We start from the raw sequence: 22,534 nt of genomic DNA, 5'->3' as shown, positions 1-22,534 counted from the left end.
AAGCGGCATAACTTTTGCCGACAAAACCTTGTAGCGTAGACAAGGTCCAAGTGAAGGTGTTTGCAGGGTTGCTGCAGCTGTGCTGGCCCCAGGATGCTGGAGCCCGGGGGGGTGAGGTAATCTCCTGTGTGGGCCCCTGAAGGAGAGTGCGTGTAGCTGGAAAGCTTGTCTCTCTCCTCTCCAGAAGTGGGTCCAACAGACGTGACCTGGCTTGTCTCGCTAGTGAATCCTGGCACCGGTGCAGCTCAAGGACTCAGTGCTCTGCCTTGAGCTGTACCAAGGGCTCCCCGGCCGGCGGCTGCCCGCAGGGGCCCGGGGTCGCGCCCCCTGCGGGCGGAGATCCCGGCGCGGGCCGCTGACCGCTCGTGCCGCACGCGCACGGCCACCGCCAGCCCCAGCGAGTCCCTTTCCGCCGCCGGCCTCATCGATGGACTCGGCGATCTCCCCCACCGCCTCGATGCAGCGTGGGTCGATTTGCTCCGCCTGTTGCGCGGAGACGGAATCCCCGCTCTCGCGAGCCCGAAGGCGGGCCTGTGCCGCGAGCGCACCGATTCGCGCAGCCCGCTCCGCGGCCTGGCTGAGCTCGGCGCTCTCCTCATCGATGCTCTCCCGGAGTCGATTCCTTGGCTGCGGCGCCATTTTGCAGGAAGAGCGGGGAGAGAGGTAGGAGCCTGGCCGCGGGCCCCAGCCCCTGTTCCTCCGCGGGGCCGCACAAGCGCGTGGCCGTGGCTCGGGCTGGCCCAAGCCCCGGCGGGCGCCGCGCCGCGCCGCTGCCGGGTGCGAGCTGGACCCGCAGGGGCTGTCGTGCCGGGACAAGCCGCGTCTGCCGGTTAAAGGCGCTGAGCCTGCGCTGCGAGGCGGGGGCTGCTGGCCGGTACTAGGTTGAGGCTGCAGTAAATCGCCGCCCTGCTGGCGTCTCCCGGCGCAGGAGTTTCAACTTCCCGCTGAGCAGCCTCGGCTCGGGTTAGCCAACGGGCGGCGTGGCCCCCTGGCACTTCCGCGGGCCGCGGCGGCCTGTTCAGGGTGGGGGCTGTCTGCAGCCTGGCCCGTTTCGTCTTGGTGGGATGGCCCCAGGCTCCCTGCACGCTGTCGGCAGAGTGTGGGCGATGGTGCGGTCCCGTCTGGAAGCGGTGAGGGAGGGCTCAGTGCGGTGGGGCGCCCGAGCAGCACGGGAGCAGTTGCCTGTTCTAGATAGGTTTGTATGCCATCCTCATAAGCATAGTGTCTGGCGCTATGTAACCGATCGCTGGTGTGTGATATGTCTGTCTTCTGTTTCAGGAAGAATTTTATTTAAATAGAGAAACAACCCTCAGAAATGGCCAATGTGAGTAATTTAGTCATTGAGCTCTGCTACCAATAGCTTATAATGTTAGCTGTATCATTAAGCTAAACAGTATTAAGCAGGAAACTTCGTTTTCATTTGTATTGTGGCTTCCGTTGGATGCCATGAAAGACTCCTCGTGCCCCTCATATCTGACAACATTAGACCTGAAGGAGAGCTCTGTGTAAGCTCAAAATCTTGTCTCTCTCATCAGCAGAAGTTGGTCCAGTGAAAGATATTACCTTACCTGCCTTGTGTCTCTAAGATAAGACAACATGCAAACTATAAAAAATTTTGTTAATATTTTATATGGCACCAGATTCTCTTTTATTTTTTCATGGCATGAGTGAAATTCTGTGCAGTTTTCCTATATAATGTTAGGTTGTTCATAAACGGTTCTGTTGCACACCGCTTTTTTTTTTTTTAAATGTAAAAACAGTGTTGGATTCTTGACTGATAGAAAAATTTGGTTGGCTGAATTTTTCAGGCTGATTTATAAATTTATGTTTGTCCCCAATCCTTATGCACGCCAAACACTTAATGCACATGCTTCGGTCCCTCCACTCCTGGGGTCGTGTGGTAATTTTTATTGTTAGAATTTTTGTTGGGGTCATGTCACAATGAAGTTTGAGAACCTCTGATATAGGGTATTCTTTTACACAAGATTTCTGGTGATAATGTAAACTGTAAGGGTAAAGATTAAGTGGTTGTACTGTGTGTACAGTAAAGTAAGAATATAGGTCTGTTCTGTGTCTTGAATATATTTTAATGTTTATTACAGAGTTTAAAAAATAAAATTGTTTTTTAAAATCGTCCAGCAATCTAAATCATTTATCTTGTGTAAATCTTTCACATTAAATAGCAAATTTTGATATTTCAGAGGATGCTTTGGCAGCACAAATTGTAATTTTAAAAAGTGAGTTCTGATTGTGCTGATATTAACTGTAAAAATTATTTGATTGAATAGTGTGAAATACAAGGCTGTGAAAGCTGTTACTTAAGGCTGATTTCAAGTAATTGTGTACTGATTTTAAGCACTTTGAGATCTAAGGATAACAAATGCTGTAAGGCCCTGATCCTGGAACTATGAACATAGATAATCTGATTTATGTCAGTGACATTCTTTGTGGGTGTGTGTTTGTAGAATTGGGCCTTACGTGTTAAGTTTTATTATTTTGATATTCCTGGATGGTGCCCCATTTGCAACAGTGCCCCATTTCAAGTAAAGCATTAGGGTGGAATCAGATTGCACTACACTGTGATGTGGCTTTTGAATTTAATGGAATTTTGGGCCCAAAATTCCAACTTAAAGTCTAGATTCCTGCAAATGCTGGTGCATGTCAAGTGCTTAAACGAACATGTATAAGTGTCTGCAGGATTGTGGTGTTTGTCTTTAGAAAGATAAGGTGGTTGAGGTAATGTATTTTATTGGACCAACTTCTTTAGGTCAGAAGCTTAAAAGCTTGTCTGTCTCATCAACAGAAGAGCTCGGTGTAAGCTCAAAAGCTTCTTTCTCTCACCAATAGAAGTTGGTCCAGGAGTGGGCAACCTGTGGCTCCGGAGCCACATGCAGCTCTTCAGAAGTTAATATGCGGCTCCTTGTGTAGGGACCGACGCAGGGGCTGGAGCTACAGGCACCAGCTTTCCAGTGTTCTGTGGGGGTGCTCACTGCTCAACCCCTGGCTCTGCCACAAGCCCTGCCCCCACTCCACCCCCTCCCCTGAGCCTGCCATGCCCTCGCTCCTCTCTTCCCCCCTCCCCCCTCCGTCTTCCCCCCCCCCCCCCCTCCAGCCTCCTGCATGTCATGAAACAGCTGATCAGGAGGTACGGGGAAGTGCTGATGGCGGGGCTGCCAGTGGGCAGGAGGTGCTGGGAAGTGGGGGATGGAGCGGATGGGGGCCTGCTGACATATTATTGTGGCTCTTTGGCAATGCACATTGGTAAATTGTCTCCTTCTCAGGCTCAGGTTGGCCACTCCTGTTGGTCAAATAAAAGATATTAGACCACCACAGTTACAACACTGCATAAAAGAAGTGTTTGGTTTTGGTCAGATATTGTCTGTTTAATATGTATTGTAGATAATAGACATCCTTTTTTTGTTAATGTATAAGCCACACTAGCCTTTACTATGTAAAGGCTTTGTGTTCAGGTTGGCTGGCTTAGGTCCCGATCCTGCATACATGCACGTGTTTGACTTGAGCATGTGAGCCGTTCCAGTGTTAAAGTCAATAGGACTACTCACATGCTTAAAGTTAAGTGTGTACAGACATGTGTATAGCACTGGAGCCTTAAGATTTAGTCCTATCCTGAAAATCTTTTCGAAAATTTCCCCCCAGTTCTAGGAAAGTAGAACAAAGGCCCAAAAAGTGTCTCACAAGATGAACCCAAATTGTGCAGCAAGACTGGGTTTTTAGGGCACTACAGTTCAGCACGTTGAACATCTTGTGGTAGCTCTAAGTATGTTAAAAATGAAGAGGTTTATTTAGTTAAATATAATGGTATTATTATTTTGGTATTCAGATTCAATGTATTTTACTGTTCCTAAACATTTAAATTGACTACAGATTTGTTTTTTGAGTGCATAATTGGATCGTTGAAGTTGAGAAACTAGAAGTTGTTGGAAGCTTGAAGTTATAGCAGTTAGATAGTAGTTGGAGTTCTTGAAACTTGGGGAGAAGATTAAATTTGTGGGCTTAAGCACATTAGCTGGATATTTTTGCTAAACCAATCAACAGTAAAATAGTGAACAATGTTGACATTTAAATTTATCATCATTAGGATTCAGAGTTAACAACATTGAGATGAATTGGAGTTGGTCACGCTTCCGAGTGCTGTTGTTTCAGGCTGTTTGCAGACTCGGGAAGACAACATTGCATCCATTTACACTCGGTTTGTTTTTTAAGGTTTTCTTTGTTGTTATAGAAGTAGGTGTTGTTTCTTTGTTTTTGTATTTTTGGAACTGAACACTTAGACTTGGAAACACAATTCTGTCGCAGATTCTGCCTCTGCATAATACACAAGAGCTGTGTGACCTTCTGATTATAAACCCATATTGCTGGCTTTTTGCAGCTGAAAATATGTTTTGTGTCTGCAGAGCAAAATAATGTTGTCAGTACTAATTTTAGGCTTCCCTGGCTTGACTGTGTCCCTCAAGTTGTAATATTGCAGGTAGATGGTATAGTGACTGAATTCCTACTCCTGCCCATTCTGATCATTTGGTTTTAAAATAAATTTGTGTGCGCACTCTGTGTGAGCTTTGGCATTCTTTTTACATTTTTTTTATTATTCTGAGTATACTCTGCACAAGGGGATGGACTAAAAACAGTGCTAGTCTGTAGGGCAAAGCATGGAGATTAGATATCAGTATTTACTTATCTAAAATATTTTGATGGATCCTAAGATCAACTTTCCTGATTGTTTTGTATTTTTTGGGTTTTGAGGGGTTTTTTTCAAATGTAACAGCAGGGGAAATGATACCTAGTGTATCATGACCCGATTCATAAACATATTTACATTCATGTGTTGTCACAATGATACCCCGGCTCTTAACCCCTTTCTAACTGTAGCTCAAATGTGGAGGTATTTCATTGTGCATTTTTGTTTGCATTATGCAGTTTTCTTTTATCAAAATTGAATAGGAAACTTACAGTACTAATAAAGTGTAAAATATTCCTACAGTTAAAAAATACAATTAATGACACTTCATTGCTATAAGTTTTTCTTTATGGAGTTACATGTAGTTTTGTATTCTAAAAAGTTAAATATAAATTCATTGATCACTTTTACTTGCAACTATGACACTCAGTTCTGCTTTTGTCCTCTTTAGGTGCTCTGTAACAGAGCAAGACTGGTGACCTATCTACCAGGATTTTACTCCTTGGTCAGAAGGGTTGTAAATCCCAAGGCTTTTTCCACAGCAGGATCTTCTGGCTCAGATGAGCCTCACGTTGCTGCTACACCTCCTGATATATGTAAGAAAAAATAAACAAATTTTGTTACATATACTGCCTGCCAGAGTAACTATCTGTCTCAAATAAATAGAGATAAAATTACTTTTGTTTTTGATATGGTGAATCATTTAGTTTTTTCACTTACTCTTTGTGATTACTTTCTCTTTTTTTTTCTGTTTTACGTGATTGCACTCAAATGTTTTTTTATTTAGGAGTTAAAAATAAGTGTATATTTTTTCAATGTGAAGAATAATGTAAGCGCTCAATTTTTAACAGGTCCAAGAACTGTGTGGCCAGATGAAGTAATGGGACCATTTGGTCCTCAGGACCAGAGATTCCAGCTCCCTGGTAATATAGGTTTTGATTGTCACCTAAATGGTACAGCTTCTCAGAAGAAAACACAAGTTCATAAAAGTTTGCCTGATATATTAATGGAGCCCTTATCAAGTGAGAGACATGAATTTGTGATGGCACAATACATAAACAAGTTTCAGGTAAGAACAGTAATTTAATACATGAAGTTGAAAATTGTAGTAGCGTTTTGATTTTCTTATATGCCCGAGAGTAATCTCCCAAAATTAGAATATTGATAGTGCTCTGAAAGTGATGTAAGATGAAAGTGAACAGAGATGGGGGGGAGGGATCATATAGAACATTTATTTCCCAAGAAAATCATCAACTGTCTCCTTTAAAACCCCTGACACTATGAGTAATGCGAACTTTTTTTGCAAAATGTCTAATGAAATAGCATTTTAAATAGCTGCTTATTTGTATTAGCTATATGAAGACAAGATTACATCAATTTAACTTTAAAACAAATTGTTGACTTAGTCTTATTGATCTCTTTTTTGCAAAAAGATCAATAAGACTGTTCATTGTTAAATTTTAATTATTTTCTTTAGATTGGATGGGTCTAATTCATTAGGACAAAGTCTCCCTTATTTGTGCTTGTGGTTCTTGTATGCTCATGAAACCCAACATGAGAAGTGTACTAACTAAACTTGATTGTAGTTGAAGTTACTCCCTTTTGGGAATAGCAAAGCTCACAATGATTCAGAGATGCCTTATTAACAGTAGGCAGTTTGACTATTATATTTGCTGGCCTTGCATATTAAGAAATTTTTAGCTCCTGTATAATGTCATCAGTGATACTGAGACCTCACTGGTTTTGGAGCCAAATTAGCGATCAGTATTACCCAAAAAAGCCGCAGTAGTGTGAATTCATTATTTTCTTTACTCTGTGTGTGTAAGTAAGTAAGTAAGTAATATATTCTCACAGCAAAATGACTGGCCAAGTATTATTATTTATCAACTCCAATTGGTTATAATAACATAGTAAAAGCAGCCTGATTGGCTAATAGCTTAGGTTAAATAATTAAATCACAGTGTCTTAATATCACTACAAAGAGCTTCAGGAGATGCATTAAAGAGCCACTTTCTGCTCCCAAGCCTCAGTCTGAGTATCGCTGAGCTAGTATATTAGCTTTTCACAGCCCACATGAATTTTGTAGCATCCTCAAACATAGGAAATCAGTTTAAAAATTATGATAAACTATTTTTATGTAAAAATGCTGTACAGTATTTCTTCTGTACATATAACCTGAGTTTGAACAATCCATTTGCCCATAGTGAGCTTTTCTGGCTCAGCGCCTTGAACTTCTGTGGAATCAAAGCTTTAGTTTTTAAAAAAAAAAAAAAAAGTGAACCAAATGTAATTGACACAGGTTCTGTCTGGCTGCAAGTAACTCTGTAGACTGAAAGCTCCAGTGCCTCTACTGCTGCTTATAGCTTTGCCAAGCTGTTGTAGAGAGAAGACTGATAAGAGCACTGTCAGTTTCCACTGCTGCTGTTCAGGAGGCTGTACACAAGAATCGGGTCAATTTCACGCTGCTGCTGTTTGGAAAAGTTCTGAGTATTAGTAAAGGCAAACACTGAAGCTTTTCTCTTGGGAACAGGAAACGGAGGCAAGGGAAGGGTAGAGTAGCAGAGATCCCTTCACTCCCCCCCACACCCAGTCCCATAGCAACTAGAAAGCAGCAGGAGGTTAGAATAGCAGAGATATCCAGCTCCCCCATCAGAGGAGCCAAGAGAGATGTTTAAGTAGCCAAGGCCCAACTACCTTTCAGTGGCCAGAGTGTACTGGGGTGGATTTCAAATTTATCTGACTCTGATGTGCCGGAGGTTGATACAAAAGATAGAGCCTCTGAATAGGGTGAATAGACAGCACTCTGGTAAAAATACCGGCTCACTTCCTTTCCCAGCAGTTGTGGAGAGGAAGAGTGGGTATTGGTTTTTGGCAACTAGGTTTAATCCTCTGGCTATTGGGTGTCCTGTAAATTTGTAAGCCTTGTAAGTGGAAGGACTGGTTGGATGTGGGACAAAAGAGAGAGGAAGAGCCATGAGAGACGCAGTCAGAAAATGGCAGTGTTATCTGAGTATGAAAACACGTGCACCCGGACTGCAGTTAGTTTTTGTGAATTCTTTGGCAAGATCAGAAGATCCACTAGGTTATTTTCCACACTGAGAGGAAAACAGAAGAAACCTGCTTGATGAGTAACATTTTATAGCAAAATGCTAACCTAACATTTTGAGTCTTTTTAAGAGGAATAGTTTTATAGACTGACCATGTGCCTCTGCTTTTGCTGCAGCTGAAGATGCTCTACAAACATACAGTCCTCTTCGAAAAAACGTATTTACTAGTTCAACATTATTAGCTCGCTGGAATCCCATATTCATGGTAAAATAACTTTCATATTATATGTGGATTAAAGAGCCAAGAAATCCATGTTGAGGTATAGAACAGATGTGGAAAGCCTGATGTAACATTTCACTCTCCCATAGCAGATGGCTCTTTTCACTGTCCTCTTAAGAACTGCAGTTTACTCCTGTAACTTGCAGAACTTTCACATGAAAGGCAGCTACAGAACCCAAATTTTTAACAACTAGAGCCCTAGATTAGTAGCTTTAGTTATTAAAGAGCTTATATGGCAATAGTAGATAATAGTTTTAGCTGTGAGGCTACAACAGTTGTAAAATTTGCTTGCAAAATATCAAGCTTAGGAGCACTGCATAATTCTATGTAAATTTTTGTTTTGACTCCTGTAGTGGTGTATCTACATCTGTTTAGTTTTCATTGCAGCACACATTAAAGATTTATAAAGCCATTTTCATGCATTCATAAAGTGATACGTTTAGCAATTTGTTTTATCCATTTATTTGAATGCTGTAGGTGTAATGTAAGTACAACTAAATAAAAAGTAGTGTATTTAGACCCATCTGATATATGAAAATAGGATAGGTAAATGCTGTGATAAAAGTTCAAAACTCATTTGTTACACATTTAAGAACTTTTTTTTTTTTTTTAAATAATGATACATAGGACTGATATTGCAGCTTCCCTTACACAAGTAATTACAATTGACTTCAGTGGTTATAGGATTAGATTTTAGGAGAAGGCTTATCTTGATAAATCATAGGCTTGGGAGTCAGGCGACCTAGTTCTGATGTTGTTCAAAAAAGCCTCAGTTTCTCTGCCTATAAAATGGAGTAATGAGGTTTAGGGACTTGTTGCAAACTTCGTGAGCAGCCTTTACTCAGTGGAACTACTATGAATAAACATCTGCAGGATCTGAGGATTACACAACTCCAGTCGGAAATACTATTTTAATTGTTAATCATGTCACACATTATATAAACCTGAAAGTTACCGTTTGTATTTCCTTGATTTTCCTCAGGGCACTGATGTCCCTCCTAAACAGCAAATAAGTAATGCTGAAACATACTTTGAAAATGCTAAGATAGAATGTGCAATACAAACTTGTCCAGAACTGTTACGAAAAGGTACATCTTTCACATTTTTGAACAATTTAATTTTTAAGGTTTTATGAAGTAAAAATATATAAATAGAGTTTCTCACCATCAGACCAAGGTTGCGGAATATGTGAATTATTGTTCCTATAGCTTCACATTATTAAAAAATGCAATAATAATCCAAATTCCTGGATGATTACTAAAAGGTTTACATTTTACATAATGACAGGTTTCAGAGGAACAGCCGTGTTAGTCTGTATTCGCAAAAAGAAAAGGAGTACTTGTGGCACCTTAGAGACTAACCAATTTATTTGAGCATGAGCTTTCGTGAGCTACAGCTCACTTCATCAGATGTTTACCGTGGAAAACATCTGATGAAGTGAGCTGTAGCTCACGAAAGCTCATGCTCAAATAAATTGGTTAGTCTCTAAGGTGCCACAAGTACTCCTTTTCATTTTACATAATGAAAATCCTTAACTCTATATGAAAATCCATACAAAATTGTTGTACAAGTAACAGCAATATTTATAAAGTAATTAATTTTAAAAGTAATGACTTAGTAGTAAAATTAAAAGGTCAGCTGAAGTCTTTTTTTTAAAGGCATGATACACTCATAGTCTGACCCGAACTACCTCTGTAGCTGCTGTGTGTGCACCCGTATCAGCTTATGATCCAATGGATTGTGTAGGGATGCTTGCCATATCTGAACCACTCCTCTGCCCTGTGTTCACATGGGGAGAATTGCCATGGAAGTACTGAATCCCATTATCTGGCTTCTCCTCTTTCTAGTCCTCCGCAGAAACAGTTTTGGATGGACTTGGGGTATTGCATGACTGCAAGACTCTTGGGGTTAGGTTAACAAAGGGTCTTAGGTGCCTATGTTTTTGCAGTAAAAGTTTCCTAGGTACCTGTTTCTGCTACATCGCTGTCAGCAGCTGAAGCCCCAGTGCAATCCACAAACTGGGGGAAGTTAGAGGAGCACCTGTCTCACCTGCAGAGCTCAATCCAGTAGGCATGCTCAGAGGCTGCCTAACTCCACATGCATGGTGAGGACCACACCTCCCTCAACTTTTAGATCAGTGCTTAGAGTGCTCCCCTGAATGTGGGAGACACCAGTTTTCTGATGAGAAGCAATTTGAAGAGGGATCTGCCACTCAGGTGAGTGCCCTAACCACTAGGCTATGGGATATTGTGATGTGGGTCTCCCTTAGTTTCTCCTGTTGAAGCTGTTCCACTGTGGATAAATAGAGGCACTGTAGATGGGGGACTGTATCCTTAGTCTCCCACCTCCCAGGAGAGTGCCCTATCCATCAGATTATAGATTTATTCCTGCTGTTTCTGGACCAATGACTTCTCCTCCTCCTCCTCCTCCACGCATTAGGCTCTAGGAAAAGGCTCCCAGCTGTGAATCCCAACTAGAAAGAGGCACCTTCCTGTGGACTTAGGCATGTCATACCCAGGCCGAAAATTTCAAGACCACAAGTATAAATTGGTCTTAAAAAGCAGTCCAAAGGTCCCAAAAGTTGTGGGGGTGGGGCTTGTGGTGTCATAATGCTGAGTAGGGAGACGGGTCATGGTCCAAAAAAAAAGAAACCCAAAGAAAAAGCGGCTCTTGGAGTGCAGCAGAAAAACCCACAGGCCACAACTGAGCAAAAAACCCCACCAATTTTGAAAAAGGTAAGCCCAAATTTGCTTAAAGTAAGCGGTTTTGCCAATGTCTAATTATGTAAGAGGGACAGGGTTTAGAATACACTCCTTTCCTCAGCATCTCCCCTTAGCTAGCTTAAGCAGTTCTTCAGTCAACATAATGCCTTTTGTGAACCCCATTCTTAGGTGCCTGTCTCTCCCCATCATTACATAGGGAGTCTGAGCACCTAACCCAGGCTTTGTGAATCCTAGTAATTTTGTACTTCTCTAAAAGTTAGGTGTTATGACATTGTGTCACCACACCTGAGCTTGGCCTACAGTGTAAACACACAGTTAATACAAGGATAATTAACACCTGTAGTTTAATTGTAATTACTTCTTGCTGTACTATAGTATGTTTTAAAAGAATAACATCTCATTAGCATAATACCTGGGTACCTAACTTAGCTACTAAGTCTTTGCTGAGTAGTAAGATACTTATTTACATGCACATTTTAAAATGTACAGATTGGTGAAGTTTCATTATTACAACAGTTTAAGTGAAATGTAGCACACTGAATGAAAAGCTCCTGACATTTGAGGCATTCTGTCTGAAGTAGAAAAAAGCATAAAATATACAAAACCAACCCATTACACTCTTAACATGCTGATTCCATTTCTCTAGACTTTGAATCAATGTTTCCAGAGATGACTGCCAATAATCTAACAGTACTAACCATAACCCAGAAAACTAAAAATGATATGACTGTATGGAGTGAAGAAGTGGAAGATGAGCGAGAATTGTTGTTAGAAAATGTAAGTATTATTTGTATTTAGTGTCAGCATATTCTTATTTGTGGACATATCTTTTGTAGATGGGGCCCTTTTTTGTTTGTTTAGACCTAATTTAGTTCTGGAACTGACTTACTGTCTAATTTTCTTAGACCAATCCCTTGACCTAGACAGTATAATTTTTTCTATTGGTAAAATGGGGATAATGAACTTCACCAGTTTTACAAAACTCTCTTTGATATCTTTTGATGAAAATGCTAAATATTAATCTTATTTGGGGGAATGATTTAAGGAGTCATCTTGTTATGTGGCAGTGCATTAAAGCCTTTTCATATATTACCCAAGATACTTGATTTTATAATCTGTCAAGATTATAAAAGGAGTAATGGCTATCTTTTATTATCACTGTAGTTCAAGAGCAATGCGTTTCATGCTGTTTTGTCGCTTTGCATGATTTAATTCTCATCCTTCCATAGTGTTTGCTAAATAGGCCTGTTTTATAACCTACAAAGCCATGATTGGTCACTTTTTTTATATTCTAACAATGTATTCAGTTAAGGCTTTTAACCTGAATGTCATTGACTTTTACAAATTAATCTTCCACATTAACTTAATACAAGTGAATCTAGTTGCATTGCCACTAGAGGTCTCTTTCTAGAAAAAGCAACTTTGTTAATTTGTTGTTTATTCCAGCAGATGTCAGTGTTTACTGCTGACACTAATTTTCTTAACTGCATTATCTTAAAATATATCCCTCTAAAATGTTTGTTTTTTAAATCTCTCTAACAGATAGGTTCCCTTCCTGTATGATGATTTTTGTCTACCAATCCCTCTAATTATGGATGGGAGACAGCATCAGTAGAAATTAAGATGAAAACAGTTCTACTCGCTATCTTTAAAATTGTAAACTGCATTTATAAATTATCAGTAGAGGCAATGTAAGGGTTACTACAAGAAAAGGAATAAGCAGTCTAAAGTATCAGCATGAAGACTGCATACAAAGTAAAACTCTCTTCGTTTTAGTGTGTCCTTGTCTTTACATTATTTATGGTCTGTTGGTCTTTAGCATTGTAATCTGGTCTAATTATATGTTAATTGTCTTCTTTCTTCCTTGTGCACCTCCTTGTCAACTCTAATATAATCATTGTAAGGGTGTAGATGTAACCTCCTGGCCTGAAGGTTACTAACAGCAAATTCACAATAAAATACCCTATTTGTTTGCTTTGTAGATGGTTAGAAATAACTTCAGAAGAACTAATTTAATGTGATAGGCTTTTGCTAAAGTAATGGGGGTTATTTATAGACATATCTGGGTGTTTACAGTAGGAAGACTCAAGTTTAAATTAACACATCACTTTAAGTGACTGAGACCGTTACAACACTGGATCAAAATATCTGTTTTACCAAAAATGTATGCATTAAATGCATCTTTAGATTTCTTACTTTTATGTCTGTGACTTACTTTAAAGTTTAAATTAGTCTTCAGATCTACTGAACCTTAAAGTAGAGAAATGGGAAAATAGATCAATAGTAAGGTAGAGCTCTTGCTATTTTGGACCACTGGAAGGGACATGGACTGACTAATCAAATTCTGAATTACTCTTCAAAAATTTTGAGACATAGGGCTGTGTCCAAACATTAGAAAAAATTTCAACTTTTACATTTATCAGGCATCTTTTTATTTTTAATAAAAAATAAGAAAATAAGTACACAATCTAAATTTTAAGTAAGATTAAGGAGTATGGTCTTCCACTGCTCAGTAATATACCTGTGGATTAGGCTAGGACCTCATGAGATCATGTCCTCTTTTGTTCCTTTTTGTTGCAGTATCAAGGCAAAACAGCATAGTTTTACTAGCTGGGTTAACATGGTATCTAATCTGGTGTGTATGTCACAACTTTGATAGTGTCCATTTATGGTTTGTTTCTTTTAAATAAAATCTATTGGACAAATGAATACAAGATGCCATCAGAGACATTAAACCTTGGCCTTATCACGTCACCCAGCTGTACTAAAAGTTGTTCCTAAAATATAAACTCCTTTTTTTGTATGTTTTTGTGAGATGTTAGCATGACATGTTGTCATCCCTGGGTGCTTTGCTTGTTTCTGAAAAATACTGCTGTAAAATCTCAAAAGTTGTTAACCAGCCTCCTCCCATTTATTTGAAAAACACACAGTAGAACTTTCTTTTTATGGCCAGAAATGTTCGGAGGAGTTGAATTCCCCACTAATCTTGGCCAATGGTTAACTACAACATGACAGCTGGTTTCAGTAGTCAAAGTATCAGATACTTACAAAACTATATTTTTAACTAGAAAGTTTGGTGTCCTGACTTATATTTAAAAGGACTTGTAGTTAGACTTCCGTAATTCAAAGCAACCACACATTACTGTCCTGTTCTCCATGATATCTTCTAACAAAACTTTTTGGAAATACTTAAATAAAGTTGTATATTTAATGGCTTGTTGTAGCAAACTAGGAAATTCAGTTTTGATCTGTAAATGACTCATGAAGTAGAGAAATAACTGAAGCCATGTTTGACTTTTACAGAGGTTTAACAGGTATGATTCTGCAAACTGCATAAGCAATCAAAGCAATTAGATGATCCTTGAACAAACTGTTAATCCTCTACTGAGTGGCACAAAGAATTTCTTTTAAATCTCATGTGATTGTAGTAGCCTAATATATATTGTTAATTTTAATCCTTTTAGTACTGTTGTTGGCCTTTTTCGTTAAAAGGATGTTAAATCTGACATTTATTGGTGCAGGTTAGAGAGAGGCTCTGCACTAGTTTTAACTAAACATTCAGTATTTACATATAAAAGGAGCACTCCTTTTTAATGTAATTATTTCCTCCCACTTTTTTTTTTTTTTTTTTTAGTTTGTTAATGGTGCCAAGGAAATTTGCTATGTACTGTTGTCTGAAGGCTATTGGGCTGACTTTATTGATCCATCATCAGGATTGGCGGTAAGTTACTCTGCTGAAAAGAATGGGTGGAGAATGGAGACTGATATAATAGACTGGTAATAGTATGTGGATCCTTTTACCTGTCAGTTACTGGTTCAAATCCAGCTCTTTTAGGTGTTGACCAAAAACTTTTTACCATCTGATAGCTTCCTTGGTGTCTTAAAGTGACATCATGGTCTTGGCCCAGTTGCCAGTTACTTTTTATCCACACTACACGAGCCATCATTGCAGTTGCTACTCTGAAGAACAGTTGTAGCAAAGAAGCTAAGTAGTGGAGTATAGAAAATGAACTAGCTTCTCCTCCTTAGAAGTATACAGTCACTGCAGAATGAGGTAGAAGTACATTACTGCATATTCCTGCTCTGGAATATTCGATAGCACTTGAGTTCTTGGCCACCTTTTTTATGACAATAATTTTCTTTAAGACTGAACTTAATATTGTTCAGTATACAGTAAAACTACAGTATTTAAATCCCCTTTTGCGGTAGCAATACAGTCGAATGCTCTATTTTAAGGTATACTGGTAGATGGCTAATAATTCAGATAGCCATCCATTCTGACTGAGGCTGTCAGCTTTTTGAAAAAAGTTAAGACAAATAGAATACTGAACAAAATTGAAATTGACTGACTGCATTGCATGTCTTCATCTTATTTATAGCATACTTTAAAAAAAAAAAAAAAAAAAAAAAAAGGTACACCTCTAACACACTGACCAGAATTTCACAGCTATTTACCAGCTGGGTAACAACAACAAAATAGTCTCCTAGCACTAATCAATTATGTCCCCAGTATGTGGAATATATGCTAATATTATCCCTATTAAACAGTCATTGGCATTCATTATCAAGTTAAACTGGTTACCTGGAATATGTGTCATTAAAATTGCCATGCCTATTAAGTGCAATCTAGTTAAGTGGAGTTTACTAAGCTCTTCTTTTGCAGAAACATAAGTAATCCTCTTTAAGCACATAATATACAAGTCCAGCCCTTTTTCTGTGCCAGGAATGAGCAACTTCAAGGTTGTAGAGGACCACTAAAATCTTTTGCCTGGTCATACAGATTTTTTATTTTATTTTATTTTATTTTATTTTTAAGATTGACCTAGGTTGCTGAGTGGTGTAGTCTTCTAGCAAAGCTGCTGCCTATTACCACTCAACTCCCCCATCAATGTAGGCACAAACTGTCCCACACCACCTAGCTTCAGTTACTGCTTCACCATTGGCTGATTGTGAGCTGAGAGCCAATCAGATTCTGGCCAGCCACCCTGCCTCCATCAGCAGGTGGGGACAAGGCACACCTCTGCCATGGGGAGAGGAAGTAACCAGAGCTGACGAATGGGCTTCCCTTGTGGCAGAGCTTGTTGTCCAAGGGGAGTAGAGCAGAGGCTGGGAGCAGCAGGACCCTGTGTGGCAGATTGCAACACCAATCAAATTTGACCTGGCCACCCCTTTGTCTTACCAGCAAGGAAGGAGTTCCAGCACCTACCTTTGGTTACTGCCTCCCCATTGGCAGAGGTGCACCCTGACATGCCCATAGTTTGGGGTCAGTTGCTCATCCCTAGCCTATGCCATTCTAGACTACAAAGTGAATTTTAACCAAAGCCTGGTGCAGGTTTGTATTGCTATATGAGAAAAATATTATAAATTCCTCCACATTAGAACATTCTAGCTGCAGAGCCAAGCATTTTTAGTGTATAAAGATGATTTTTTTTTATTTTTTTTTAACTGAATAAAGTCAGTGATCACTGTGGTGGAGAGGGAAAATAATATGTTTAGCTGGGCTTTCTTTAAAGCTAGTCATGGGGCTACTGCAAATGATGCTCTATGCCCTAGGTCCATCCACCTTTTTAATTTAGTTCAAGGCAAAATAAATAGCTTTCTCTGTTTTTGTTGAAACTTACAAGTTTCTCACACTTTTATGCATTTATTGAGAAATTTGATGGCTTGCTTCTATCTTGTACTAAAAGTTCAGTAGAGGTGGGGAGTCTGCTTTTGGGCTTGATTCTGCAAATCTTAATCACAATGGGAAGCATTTACTCATACATCTACTTACAGTGAAGTTTTCAAAATCAGTTCCTGTGCTGGGGAACTTCATAATGTATCACAAATACCTCAGTTTAAGATCTGACCATGTGAAAGTGCTATTTGCATATATGCAGTTTAAGTGAAAAGACTTGGGCGTATTAAATCCTGTTTTAATAAGTGTCTGTATGCATGCCTCAGGTTTTTTTTCCTTATTTTGGTTTTAAATACTATTTAGTATATGAAATATGTTAGATTTATAATGTGTATATTATCATTACTGAAATAAGAATCTTTGAGCACAGGATTGGGAACAGGAATTCCTACATTCTAATCCCAGTCCCAACATCCACTGCATCACTTGACACAAGTCATTTAATGTCTATGCCCCTGTTTCCTCATATATAAAATATGAATAGCCACCTGGAAGAAATATTGTATGGAATAATTAATATATGTAAAGCACCTTGAAGATGCAAAAACAACGAAGGGTCCAGTAGCACCTTAAAGACTGAGATTTATTTGGGTAAATCACTCTTAAGTGTTGTTTTTAATTACGACCTTTACTATGAACAACATGTTTTCTGAAATTGGTATACAAAATCTTTTTAAAGAGGAAATACTTTTAAAATGTATAAATCTATAGCAGTTGTCATTCACTTTTATTTCCAAAATGCAAAGAAAAATCTAAAAACTATTGGAGTATACCTCAATCATTTTATGGATGATGGTGTCTTTTAGAATCATCGTAGTTAAGATGGATCAGCTATTGCATTTAGAGTCCCCCTTTTCTTTTCCAGGAGTTTACAGTTTTTCCATTCAAAAATTTTGGATATTTGATGTACCATGTTTCAGAAGCTGCATTTACTTCTAACAAAGGGGGGTAGGGAATAGTCTGAGAGCTTAATAAAATGTTAAATTTGTAAAGTATATAGGGATTTAAGAACTAAATTCCTGGTCCTGCAAGCTGTTCTGTGAGAGTGGGTGCCTGTGCCTTTTATTTCAGAAAAAAAGAAAAGGAGTACTTGTGGCACCTTAGAGACTAACCAATTTATTTGAGCATGAGCTTTCGTGAGCTACAGCTCTCTTCATCGGATGCATGCCGTGGAAACTGCAGCAGACTTTATTTATACACAGAGAATATGAAAAAATACCTCCTCCCACCCCACTGTCCTGCTGGTAATAGCTTATCTAAAGTGATCGTCAGGTGGGCCATTTCCAGCACAAATCCAGGTTTTCTCACCCTCCACCCCCCCACACAAATTCACTCTCCTGCTGGTGATAGCCCATCCAAAGTGACAACTCTTTACACATTTTAATTTTAAGGATTTTTAGGATATTCTTTATCCTAAGGAATGCTTCAAGAAATGGTAAAATATTTCAAAACAAAACATATTTTTAAGGGCAACCACTGTACTTATGCCAAAATAAAGCTTACAAGGTGTTTGTTTATGTGTTTTAAACAACCTATGTCAAAATCCTTTGGGGCTAGGAATTAATTGTGTGTTTCTCTTTTAAAAAATCAAAACCCAAAAAAACTCCCCTATGTAGCTTATTCACAGTAAAATCACTTACTGATTTTTGGAAGCAGTTTTGTTACTAGTATTGTTAGGCTTGCGTTATTTTTTTTTAACTCAGGTAGATCTGTAATATTTTAAACCTTAAAAACATCTGTTTTGTAAGATTGTCATTATGCTGAACTGATTAATCTAATATATCTTTAAAATATGACAATTGTCTCTCTTTCCCCAGTTTTTTGGACCATACACAAACAACACACTATTTGAAACAGATGAACGCTACTGCCATTTAGGATTCTGTGTTGATGACCTTGGCTGCTGCAAAGTTATTCGTCATAATCTCTGGGGTACTCATGTGGTTGTAGGAAGTATTTTCACAAGTGCTGAACCTGATAGCCCTATCATGAAGAAATTAAGTGGAAAATAGCAACTGTGAGGTTCTTACAAGTTAATACTGGACCTGTGTATTTTTACTGGATGATTGTCTATAAACACTGTTAGGAAATGCAAAGTTTTAGAGTATGCTCTTATAAATAATAAAATAACTGTTGTTTGTTTTTAGTCTATGAGGAATACATATTCACCACATGATTTACACTATTAATTGACAACATTTTGGTTGATAGGTATGCAGATATACCATATGATCTTTAAGCTGCAAGTTACCCTTGTCCTGAGTTGATTGAAAGTATAAAACCAAGCATAATTCAGGCACCTTCTGGTTGTTAATTGAAATGCCTGTAGCTATCCATGTTAACAAGATCACTCTGAGCACATAACTTTTCCACGCTGTGGAGATGGGACCTACTCTGTTCAGAGGGTCTTGATGTGCTGTCTAGGTATTCTCTCTGCTATCCAAAACAATGCCATATATGTATGACTTTGAGGTTTTGGGCCTTATCCCCGTGAATAAAATCCAGAGAAATGTTTGCAAGATTAGTAAACACTGCTGTTTGCAAAACCAACTGAATTATTGCACAGAAATTTTTTTAAAAATCTTGGGAGACACAAATTTAATATTAATTTGCTAAAAGAATGCTTGATCTCTCAGTAAGACTGCAGATTGTCTCCTCCAATGAGGATCTCTACAGCAGTGTATTTTCACAAACATCTTATTGCAAAAATAAATTATTTTTTTTTCTTTTTCATTTATGGAAGTAGACCACTGTCTCCTTGAAGAGTCTGACTAACCTAATCTGAATTTTAATAATTAACTGTAGTTAACCTGGCCAATGGGAGCTGCAGGTGCGGTGCTTGGGGAGGAAGCAGTGTGTGGAGCCCCCTTACCCTAAGCATAGGAGCCGGGGCGGGGGGGACATTCCGCTGCTTCCAGAAGCCTTGCAGAGCAGCCCCCGACCCCGCTGCCCAGCTGGAGTGCAGGAGCGGGGCAAGTCCCAGATCCTGCTCCCCGGTGGGAGCTCGAGGACTGGATTAAATTGGCTGGGGGCCGGATGTGGCCCATGGGCTGTAATTTGCCCACCCCGGTCTAAAACTATACAGCATGAGAATTGTTATAAAGACAAATGAAGGCATAGCTCACCTCTTAATTTACACAGCTAAACATTGTACATTGCAAACCATCCATTCCTGTCAAAGCTGAAGAAAAGCAGTTTGCAACAGATTAACTAGAAAATTAATTAGCTAAATTATTTGTCATCAGTTTTTGCTTTTTTTGTTTTAATATCAAAATTGCTGTTAATGGGGTTGATACATTTTTAAAATAAAAGAGCAAGGTTAATTCCTGGTTCAATATATTTTAGCAATAAAATAACAAGTCTTTATTTCCTACTATTTTCTAAATAGCTAAAGACCAATAAGGTTGGCATGATCTGTTAATCTTAGGGAACTTTAACTCACTGCCACTGTAGTCCTATATGGATGACTTGCATAAGATTGTGCTGGTGTTTATAACATTGACACAGGATTTTCATGATAAATTCTGAAAATGGGATTTATAACTGATATTAAACAATGAAATGTTGAATTGGGTGACTGCCCACAACAAAGATATTCAGGGGAATAGATATTGTCCCTCTTGCACATTGGTATATATTGACAGTCGATATTGACAGTGATGACTGGCAGATGAAATTTAATATTGATAAATGCACATTGGAAAATATAATTCCAACTACACATACAAAGTGATGGGGTCTAAAATAGCTGTTACCACTCAAGAAAGATCTTGGAGTTGTTGTGGATAGTTCTTTGAAAATATCTGCTCCAATACATACATATATAATTAGGATTGGAAAAGAGACAGACAAGCACAATGAAAATGACTAAAGGTATGGAAAAACTTCCATATGAGGTGAAATTAAAAAGACTGGGACTGTTCAGTTTAGCAAAGAGATGAGTAAGGAGGGATATGAGAGAGGTCTGTCAAGGCATGAATGGTGTGGAAAAAGTGAATAAAGAACTGTTAACCCTTCACTTAACAAAACCACTGGTCACCCAATGAAATTAATAGGCAGTAGGTTTAAAACAAACATAAAGTACTTCTTAAAACAACGTGCAGGCAACCTGTGAAACTCATTGTTAGGGGATGTTGTGAAGGTCAAAACTATAACTGGGTTCAAAAAAGAATTTGATAGCCAAGATGGACCTATCCTCCAGGAACCTATTACCCAAGATGGTCAGGGATGCCACTCCATACTCTGGATGTCTCTAAGCCTCTGACTGCCAGAAGCTGGGACTGGATGATGGGATGAATCCCTCAGTAAATTGCCTTACGTTCATTCCCTCTGAAGCATCTGGCACTGGCTACTGTTGAAAGGCAGGATATGGGGCTAGATGGACTGTTTATAACTATCACCTACCTCATTGTAATTGAGAAGAGGTTTGGGAAAAACCTCCACCTGCCCAGTTTGGTCAATGTGGAATAGAAAGTTGTTGATTAGCTGGTTATCAGTTGTGTGTGTGTCTTTCTCTAGAGCCAAATACTTTACTTGTGTTTAAATTGTTCTGCAAATCTTTAACGTCAATGCTGTGATTCTCCTAAAAGGTGCTGGCTGCAGGAGTCTGCAAGAACTGCTCCAGAGTTCAGTGGTGACATCTCTATACTTCCAAGCCTCTTGTCTTAGCAACTAGTGTGTGTATAAGCATAACCGCTGACTTGATACCACAGGAGAAGTAGCATCTTGCAAAGCAAAGAGGTTGCTGATGCTTCAAACAACTACCCAAAGAAAATCTGGATGAGGCAGGGGACAGAAAGATGTACCTATTCTCATCTCGTGAACCTTACCGATATTGTGGTAATGTCTAAATGAGATCAGGGCCCTATTAGGCTGTACAGGTAGACCCAGGAGAACAAACCTTCTCTATCAGAGGTGAGAGAAGTGGGCAGAGGGTCTGGTGGAAGTATTCCTGAGGAGCTCAGCAAGGGAGTTACCGCAAAGCCGATGTTGAACACCTCGCTCCTCCAGCTGCTGCTTGAGGCATGGTGGATGCCTGGCCGCTGTCCCGCTCTGTTGCCTTCAGATTTGGTGGCAGGAAATTGGAAAGAAGAAGCAGTATCTCTGTATCTTTTCCCTGCACCTAGACCTCTCTTCTTCACTTCAGTGTGGGCTACACACAGTCCATACTAAGGACTTGTCAGCACAGGGAAATGAGATTGTTTGCACTGTTGTAGCTGTATTGGTCCCAGGATATGAGAGAAAGCAAGGTGGGTGAGGTAATATCTTTTATTGGAGCTTCACAGAGAAGAGCTCTGTGAAGTTTGAAAGCTTGTCTTTTCCACCAGCAGAGGTTGGTCCAATAAAAGATATTACCTCACCGACCTTCTTTCATTGTGTTATAACATGTTAACTAGCATATTAGATGGTATATTTTAAAAATCATGTTGGTTGGCTAAACCAGGGCCAGCTGACATTTTACACACACGTCCCTGGCTGCACAAGGTGTTCAGCATCTTACTAGTTAATGTGTTACAACCTAGTGTCACTTCCCAGTACAAATAAGCCCCGAGAGAGGAGCATGATCTTAGAAGTGGTCCCTCTTGTTGGTTGTATTAAATCAGTGGTGAGGTGGTGTTTACAATGTGTATGTCTACTACTTCTGCTTTAGAAGAAACAAAAGAGCTCACTCCCTAGGCTACTGTATTAGAATACACAATCACAACTAAGAAAAGTGAAAATAAAGATACATTCTTCAGAATATCAAGTCTGTTTAATATCCATTCAATACCTGGTAAGAGTCTAGGCTCACCTATGTGTGTGCTCCTTCCAAACGAGAGGAAAAATATATGTTCTGTAACGTGACATGATAAACTATTTATCTTGATGGGAAAATAAATCTTTGTATTTAAAGCAAAGGATGTGGTTTAGTATTTTCAAAACTTTGTGTGGGAATTGTAAACACATTTTTAACACACAGTATATCTACAAGACTGAATAAGGTACTTCAGTTCCTTTAGCAATTACATTGTTTACTGGTTCAAATTATACATGAAATCTCTGAGGGGTCTAGATTATAAGGATCTATAGATACAAATTTGTTCTGATGCTTTTGGTGTTGGGCCAGATCCC

General features: G+C 39.2%; 1 protein-coding gene across 3 annotated transcripts; it reads left to right on the top strand.

Annotated features, from left to right (window-relative positions):
• The first annotated feature begins 575 nt into the window (after positions 1 to 575).
• On the top strand, positions 576 to 22,320 carry MMADHC (metabolism of cobalamin associated D). 3 transcript variants are annotated; one of them, XM_073305444.1, is made up of 9 exons: positions 576 to 663; positions 1,279 to 1,324; positions 5,148 to 5,292; positions 5,548 to 5,765; positions 9,006 to 9,111; positions 11,393 to 11,523; positions 14,381 to 14,467; positions 18,241 to 18,440; positions 21,013 to 22,320. In XM_073305444.1, the coding sequence occupies exons 2-8, from the start codon at positions 1,316 to 1,318 to the stop codon at positions 18,433 to 18,435; spliced, it is 891 nt and encodes a 296-aa protein (XP_073161545.1). In that variant the 5' UTR covers positions 576 to 663; positions 1,279 to 1,315; the 3' UTR covers positions 18,436 to 18,440; positions 21,013 to 22,320. The 3 variants fall into 3 exon arrangements, with proteins under 3 accessions (XP_073161545.1, XP_073161543.1, XP_073161544.1); XM_073305442.1 differs by having other exon boundaries at positions 18,241 to 22,320; XM_073305443.1 differs by lacking the exon at positions 576 to 663 and adding an exon at positions 802 to 1,195 and having other exon boundaries at positions 18,241 to 22,320.
• The last annotated feature ends 214 nt before the right edge of the window (positions 22,321 to 22,534 follow it).

The sequence above is a fragment of the Lepidochelys kempii genome, chromosome 11, assembly GCF_965140265.1.
Source record: "Lepidochelys kempii isolate rLepKem1 chromosome 11, rLepKem1.hap2, whole genome shotgun sequence".
In the NCBI taxonomy this organism is placed as follows: Eukaryota; Metazoa; Chordata; order Testudines; family Cheloniidae; genus Lepidochelys; species Lepidochelys kempii.
This window is presented reverse-complemented; position numbering and strand designations above follow the sequence as displayed.

Excerpts from the sequence above, each read along its gene's own strand:
- MMADHC (XM_073305444.1), top strand. Across the intron at positions 5,766-9,005 it reads AATACATAAACAAGTTTCAG|GGCACTGATGTCCCTCCTAA; the intron begins GTAAGAACAGTA and ends GATTTTCCTCAG. Across the intron at positions 9,112-11,392 it reads TCCAGAACTGTTACGAAAAG|ACTTTGAATCAATGTTTCCA; the intron begins GTACATCTTTCA and ends CCATTTCTCTAG.